This window comes from Boleophthalmus pectinirostris, unplaced genomic scaffold (genome assembly GCF_026225935.1).
Source record: "Boleophthalmus pectinirostris isolate CB_2022bp ecotype Guang Dong unplaced genomic scaffold, ASM2622593v1 HiC_scaffold_2823, whole genome shotgun sequence".
In the NCBI taxonomy this organism is placed as follows: domain Eukaryota; kingdom Metazoa; phylum Chordata; class Actinopteri; order Gobiiformes; family Gobiidae; genus Boleophthalmus; species Boleophthalmus pectinirostris.
In genome coordinates, this window is record NW_026571288.1 from 384,577 (window position 1) to 392,076 (window position 7,500).

Consider the following 7,500-nt stretch of genomic DNA (forward strand, 5'->3'; position numbering starts at 1 on the left):
AGGATGGGTCAAATGCAGGTTTAACTTAGAGAAACTGAAGGATGGGTCAAATGCAGTTTTAGACTCTGAAGGGTGGGTCAAATTCTGCTTTAACTGAGAGACACTGAAGAATGGGTCAAATGTAGTTTTAAGTCAGAGACACTGAAGGATGGGTCAAATGCAGGTTTAACCTAGAGATACTGAAGGATGGGTCAAATGCAGTTTAATCTAGAGACACTGAAGGATGGGTCAAATGCAGTTTAAACCAGAGAAACTGTAGGATGGGTCAAATGTAGGTATAAACCAGAGACATTGAAGGATGGATCAAATGCAGTTTTAACCTAGAGACACTCAAGGACGGGTCAAAATAAAATGCAGTTTTAACTCAGAGATGCTGAAGGACGGGTCAAATGCAGAGAGTGGTTTAATGACGTGTACAGTGAGATGTTTGTAGTGTGGTGGTGTTGAGTTTGCTCTGTGTCAGATCCTGCACAGTTGTAGTTTACAGAAGTGCGTAGTGACTATGAGAGGAGTGAAGACTGCACTGGAGCAAAGCATCATGGTCTGTGTAGTCCTGTGTGCTGTTTGTTCTCCAGTGACTAAAGCCTGCATCAGTGTTTGATTGTGTGAGTGTGAGAGGAGGAGGAGGAGGACTTAGATCTGGAGCACACAGTCCACAGTTTGAGGTTTGCTCTGGTTCAGGGCTGATGTTACATATTGATAAGAAGAATATACGAGGATTCATGGTATTTGCTAAATGAACCCAAGAATTGCGTGCATTTCATGTTTGTAGAGGTTTAAACTACAGGGTGAGCAGCTTTTAAGAGCCCACAGAGAGACAGGGAGGGCATCTGACACACCTCTGACATATTTCATGTTTCAAATGTGAACTTTGAACTGAATCCTAGTCTTAAAATATAATGTTTGTCAGAAAAATCACTATGAGATATTTTCCCCAAATTCTTCAGAGTGACGCACAGTGAACTGAGCCGAGGAGATGTTGGTTAGTTTAGTCCTGGTTTAGTCTTGGTTTGGTCCTGGTTTAGTCCTGGTTTAGTCCTGGTTTAATCTTGGTTTAGTCCTGGTTTAGTCCTGGTTTAGTCCTGGTCTAGTCCTGGTCTAGTCCTGGTTTAGTCCTGGTTTAATCTTGGTTTAGTCCTGGTTTAGTCCTAATTCAGTCCTAGTTCAGTCCTGGTTCAGTCCTGGTTTAGTCCTGGTTTAATCTTGGTTTAGTCCTGGTTTAGTCCTGGTTTAATCTTGGTTTAGTCCTGGTTTAGTCCTGGTTTAGTCTTGGTTTAGTCCTGGTTTAGTCCTGGTTTAGTCCTGGTCTAGTCCTGGTCTAGTCCTGGTTTAGTCCTGGTTTAGTCCTGGTTTAGTCCTGGTCTAGTCCTGGTCTAGTCCTGGTTTAGTCCTGGTTTAATCTTGGTTTAGTCCTGGTTTAGTCCTGGTTTAGTCCTGGTCTAGTCCTGGTCTAGTCCTGGTTTAGTCCTGGTTTAATCTTGGTTAAGTCCTGGTTCAGTCCTGGTTTAGTCCTGGTTTAGTCCTGGTCTAGTCCTGGTTCAGTCCTGGTTTCAGTCCTGGTCTAGTCCTGGTTTAGTCCTGGTTTAGTCCTGGTTCAGTCCTGGTCTAGTCCTGGTTTAGTCCTGGTTCAGTCCTGGTTCAGTCCTGGTTCAGTCCTGGTTAAGTCCTGGTTCAGTCCTGGTCTAGTCCTGGTTCAGTCCTGGTCTAGTCCTGGTTTAGTCCTGGTTCAGTCCTGGTTCAGTCCTGGTCTAGTCCTGGTTCAGTCCTGGTTCAGTCCTGGTTCAGTCCTGGTTCAGTCCTGGTGACTTGGGGAGATGTTTTTTGCGGTGCAGAGGATGGGGTGAAGCTTGCCGCATTGTCAAGGACACATCAAGGGGAGATTGAGAGAGAGAGAGAGAGAGAGAGAAGGAGGGAAAGAGAGAGGGAAAAAGAGAGGGAGGAGGAGAGAGGGAGGAGGAGAGGAGGAGGGATGGACAGTGAAAAGAGAAAGATGTCTCCTCTCCTCTTCCTCTTCAGTCTCGTCTGATCGTGTTGAAACCTCGCTGCATAACTCCAGAAAGCCACGGCAAACATTTAAGCCAATATCTGCAAAACACTAAGGCTAAACACGCTCCTGTGACTGACACTTGTTTCCACCAATCACGCCATACTAGTGTCCCTTCCCCTTTCCCGAGAGCCTATAGAAAAAAAGAATGCTTCAGTATGCAGCGTTGTGAGCGGTGACATCACCTGTTGCTGGGCAGAGACCTGTGGGATGCAGGAAGCGGCGGTCCTGGTTTTGTGGTCTCCATGGAAACTGCACGTGTGAGGGGGGAGGAGGAGGATTTTGCAGAGTAAGACTGAAGACAAGAGAGCAGAAAGCACATTCTGTCGAGTAATATCTGATTGAGTTATTCATTTCCTGCCAATTTCCTGATATTGTCTGTTCAATAATTCACAGACTGACGTGTAGATGCAGGGATCAGACTTTAAAGTTTGTGTAGAATGAATGTTATTACACTGCTTTTTGTTGTTTCTTTACAGTCTGTTACAGATAGAGGATCCAGTTAAATCATTTTGACCCTCGTGTTGGCTCCCTGTATGCCACTTTTTGTCATTTTCACTTAAACTGTTCATCATTTCTGTTGTATTGGAGATATATGCGGTAGATTATTATTATTATTATTTTATTATTTATTTATTTATTTGAGACAGGGACAGCGCACAATTTTCACATTAACCTTGACAGGAGAGATGCTTGTACATCAGGTTGTAGCATCAGTGCTAATTTCCACCTGTCGTCCCTGGACAGGTTCATTGATTGATTGTATTTAACTAACCTTGACTATCAACTGTTCTGGAGACCTGTAGCATGTTTTTGGGTTAGAGGTATATCTTAGAGGTATATGTGGTACAAAGCTCAGTGTGTGTAACCTGTGTCTGAGATCAGACTGACATGTGCAGTTCTCTGAGTTCTACATCAGTCTGGAATGACTCTCACTAAACGAGATCGGAACCAGTGATCAGAGCGTTCAGACTTCGCGCTGATTGGTGGAAGTGTCACAACAGCGGAACAATCAGAAGAATTAAACTTGAGTTCAATCCAGTTGAGAGAAAAGCACAGACATCTTCCCTCCACAAATGCACAAAGCGCTTGCCTCTGCACGATTTTCACAAACTAAAGAGTGTGTGTTTCTGCTAAAACAGACTGAAGTGCATCAGCTTCTCCACGTTTGTTTTGGTTCATTCAGCTTCTGCACAAACCACGGTGCTGCTCTGTGATTGGTCATTTTCTGACCTATCGCATGCAAACTAATCAGCTGGAGCTGGACAAGACGGATTTTGTGAACTCACAAAAAGGACGAGAATGTGTGTTGCTGGTGAGATTATTTCACTCGTGAAAAGTCATATTGTGTCAGGGTTTTGACCTTCACAGTCAGAGACATGTCACAGATCACTTACACAGTCAGCTTTGAGGGGTTTTCACTTTTTGTGCAGGAACAGTTTATTTTTATTCCAAAGTTTTTCTTCCATATTTGATCTTCTTCCTCTGTCTCTCTGTCCCAGGCCTGAGCGGGGAGCCTGGAGACCTGGAGCGCAGGAGACAAACGTTTGGGCAGAACTTTATTCCTCCAAAAAAACCCAAAACGTTTCTGGAGCTGGTCTGGGAGGCTCTACAGGACGTGACCCTCATCATCCTCGAGATCGCAGCCATCATCTCCCTGGGCCTGTCCTTCTACCAGCCCCCCGGCAAAGACACAGAGGGTAAGACCTGCTTCAGACCTGCTTCAGACCTGCTGCTTTAGACCAGCTGTAGACCAGCTTTAGACCAGCTTTAATCCAGGTTTAGACCGGGTTTAGACCTGATATAGTCCTGGTTTAGTCATCATCTCCCTGGCCCACCAGCTACCCAGCAAAGACACCTAGTTCAGACCTAGTTCAGACCTAGTTCAGACCTGGTTCAGACCTAGTTCAGACCTAGTTCAGACCTTCAGACCTAGTTCAGACCTGGTTCAGACCTGGTTTAGACCTGGTTCAGTCCAGCTTTAGACCAGGTTTAGTCCTGGTTTAGTCCTTCTACTTCCTTACTTATTTTCTTGTATAGTCCCTTGTTCAGTTTTGATTAAGTCCTGGTTCAGTCTCTGGTTTAGTCCTTAATTGGTTACTGGTTACTTCCCTTGGTAAGTTTTGGTTTAGTCCATGTTTCCAAACTCCTTAATCAGCTGTGCACATTGAAGTTATAACTAAACTTTCTGTCGTTCATTTTCAGCGTGCGGTAACGTGTCGGCGGGGGCGGAGGATGAAGGCGAGGCGGAGGCGGGCTGGATCGAGGGGGCGGCCATCTTGTTGTCGGTGGTGTGTGTCGTCCTGGTGACGGCGTTTAACGACTGGAGCAAAGAGAAGCAGTTCCGCGGTCTGCAGTCCCGGATTGAGCAGGAGCAGAGGTTTGCCGTGGTCAGGAAAGGGAACGTCATCCAGATCCCAGTGGCCGACATGGTGGTGGGCGACATGGCACAGGTCAAATACGGTGAGTCTGTTTGGTTAGTCAACGTTCAAACCACAGACTGTAAGAAGAAGTGGACTAAGAGAGTGTGACGTCACTCACAGCACTCAGCTCCAGTCAAATGAAGCTCATCGAGCGGTTATAGGGGTGAATTTGTTCCATACTTGGATTCTGACCTCCAGTATCTCATCAGTCTGTAGGATTTGGTTTATAGTTTTCTGAACTAGTTAAAGTCTAGATGGTGCAGGTCCTTGTTGTGCCCAAAGCCACACATGGATCTTGTGTGTGAGGGTTCAAAACTTGTTATGACCAGTAGATTAATAGTTTAATTAATAGTTTTTGTTTTTGGAAGCTGATGAAGTCAAATTATTCATTTGGCCATGATAATTGTGATAAAAAGATCAGTACTGTCCCATTTCCACTCAGCCCTGACTCTCCTGTTGTTTGTAGGAGACCTGCTTCCAGCTGATGGGATCCTGGTTCTTGTGTTTTATAGATTATATAGTAATGTCTCTTCAGTGCTCACTCCCCTGTATATGTGTGTGTGTGTGTGTGTGCTTGTTTGTTTGTAGGAGACCTGCTTCCGGCCGATGGGATTCTGGTGCAGGGGAATGACCTGAAGATTGATGAGAGCTCTCTGACCGGAGAGTCTGACCACGTGCGCAAGTCTGTGGACAAAGACCCCATGTTACTGTCAGGTCTGTATGAGGAACGATACGGTTATAGTTAGTTATAACACTATTATAACACTGTTATAACACTATATATAATAGTTATAACAAACTTTATAATATCATCAGAGTCATAGACCCCATGTCACGCACAAGAATATGTAACAAGTGTCATTACAGAAAAAAAGCCTGCACTCTTAATGTTTAAAAAAAAAAACACATATAAGTTTTCTAGTCACAGTTTGGTGCAGCTCTATTTTTGAGATAACTTTGTCTGTATAATCTCATCAAATTAGTATTGAAACTAGATGTTCATTCGAGCAGGTACCAATTATAAAAAGTCACATTCACAAGGAAAGTACTAAAATTTCATGCTGAAAATCACATTCTGTCGTCTAAATAGTGTTTTTTATCACGGTGCTACTGAAATGGAAGTGTAATCTCCAGTATATTTGTATAGGCACTCATGTGATGGAGGGCTCTGGGAGGATGCTGGTCACTGCGGTGGGAGTCAACTCTCAGACTGGAATCATCTTCACTCTGCTCGGAGCCGGAGACGTGGAGGAGGACGGCAAAGACAAGAAAGGTCAGACTCTAAACAAGCTAAGAACAAATGAATCCATGGACAGAGCTTTACACGTTTATTTTGTACTCATCCAGGTTTGACAATCCTCCAAACAGAGCTGTTGGCTCAAAATCCAGTTAACCTAATAACAGAGTTTTAAGTAAATGAACAGAAGGTAGACGAGCCAAACATGTACTCAAGGAAAAAGAGCGTAAGTTTACAAAATTAAAGGGGTGTGTAATAGAGAGTAAACCCATGCGTCTGATGATATCATACTCTCAAACAGGGACAAGAGACAGATTTACCTATTGATACTTTGCAGTGACATCATGCTGGGGGTGTTCTACTTGTATCTCTAATGGTGGAATATTTAGGAGTTATCATGATTACACAATACACACATTAGAAAACACTGTCAAAAGGTTTTAAGATGATCTGAAAACTCATGGACGAATGGATTTAAAGAGCACATTTTCAGAAGCCTGTGATCAGTCTGAGCTTTCATGGTTCTGTTTAGGAGTTTGATTTTCAACAAAAAGGTGAGAGTGACTAACTAGCAAACAGCAGTACTAGAATGGAAACAAAATATTAGGAATGATGTTGAAATCACATCTTGTCTCATCTTGTATATAAAATCTAAATGTATTTTCACAATATTAACTTTAGTTGTCCCCATTAAATAATACTGGGTTAGAATGGTCCATGTACCATTCATTGTTTTGAATTTCTGTAAGGAATGAAAAACAATAAAATGGGAAAACGGTTTATTTCATTATTACATTTTAGTGTCAAACCAAAGTAACAGCTTTGAACCTCTATTTCCAATATTTAATTTAAAGTTTATTTCAAATAACCAATTAAAAATGGTCTTGGTGCCTATTTCAGTTTTGATATTTTATTCTCTCTGGTTTATTTGCCCCTGGAAATGATGCTGCTTTAGTGCACCGTGTGTGAATTCAGTGTCAGCTGCACAAAGGAGTTTCACTAGCAAGGACCACGCCACAACAATGGAGTATGGTAAAGATGTTTATTGATGGTGGATAGATGTGATGCTGGGAGGGGGGGTTCCATCTCCAATCCAAAATGGTCACCCAGTCGACTCGAAACCCTCCCTCCTTGAAGATGATGTCTTTGGACTGAAGGATGGGAGAAAGACACGGGCAGGAGGGAGGGAGGGGGTCGAGAGAGCTGATGGATGGTGTTTTCAGGATAGGCCGCATAAAGAGGGCTTGTGGGTAATTGAGGGTGTGGTTGAGATAAGCTGTGGTTGGCTGGTGAGGAGGTTGAGGCGTGGTCCTGCTCCTGAATCTCAGTTCATCATATTAATATATTAACACTAATTTATCGCCTGGCTGCTTCCTGTTTCTCGACAATGACTTTCTAAGATGTGAAAGTAAACGCGTCGCTATAAAAGTAGAGCATATGTTTGTCCACAAAACTGCAATGATTTTTCAGGTGAGTCCTTCTTGCAGCAGAACTTTAATATAAACCAGAGAGAAAAAAATATCAAAGTTGAAATAGTTACGATGATGTTTTTTGATTGGTGTTATTTAAAATAAGCTTTAAATGAAATATTGGAAATAGAGGTCGAAATCTGTTTTTTTTTTTGTTTGACACCATAATGGAATAATGAAATAAACTGTTTTTCCATTTTATTGTTTTTCGTTCATAAGTGAAATTCAAAAGAACAAATGGTACACTGACCTAGAATGTTATGATATTTTCTGAAATCCAATTAGTTTTTCTGATGCAAAGTGTTCACAAGTGTGTTTACAGAAGAC

At 42.7% G+C, this 7,500-nt stretch overlaps 1 protein-coding gene across 1 annotated transcript in view; it reads left to right on the forward strand.

Annotated features, from left to right (window-relative positions):
• Positions 1-7,500, forward strand: part of atp2b3b (ATPase plasma membrane Ca2+ transporting 3b) — a 58,583-nt gene that overhangs the window by 10,185 nt on the left and 40,898 nt on the right. Inside the window, exons 2-5 of the mRNA XM_055159804.1 lie at positions 3,547-3,744; positions 4,250-4,507; positions 5,056-5,181; positions 5,615-5,740. Of these exons, the coding sequence (XP_055015779.1) occupies positions 3,547-3,744; positions 4,250-4,507; positions 5,056-5,181; positions 5,615-5,740 (708 nt within the window). The remainder of the gene's footprint in view (positions 1-3,546; positions 3,745-4,249; positions 4,508-5,055; positions 5,182-5,614; positions 5,741-7,500) is intronic.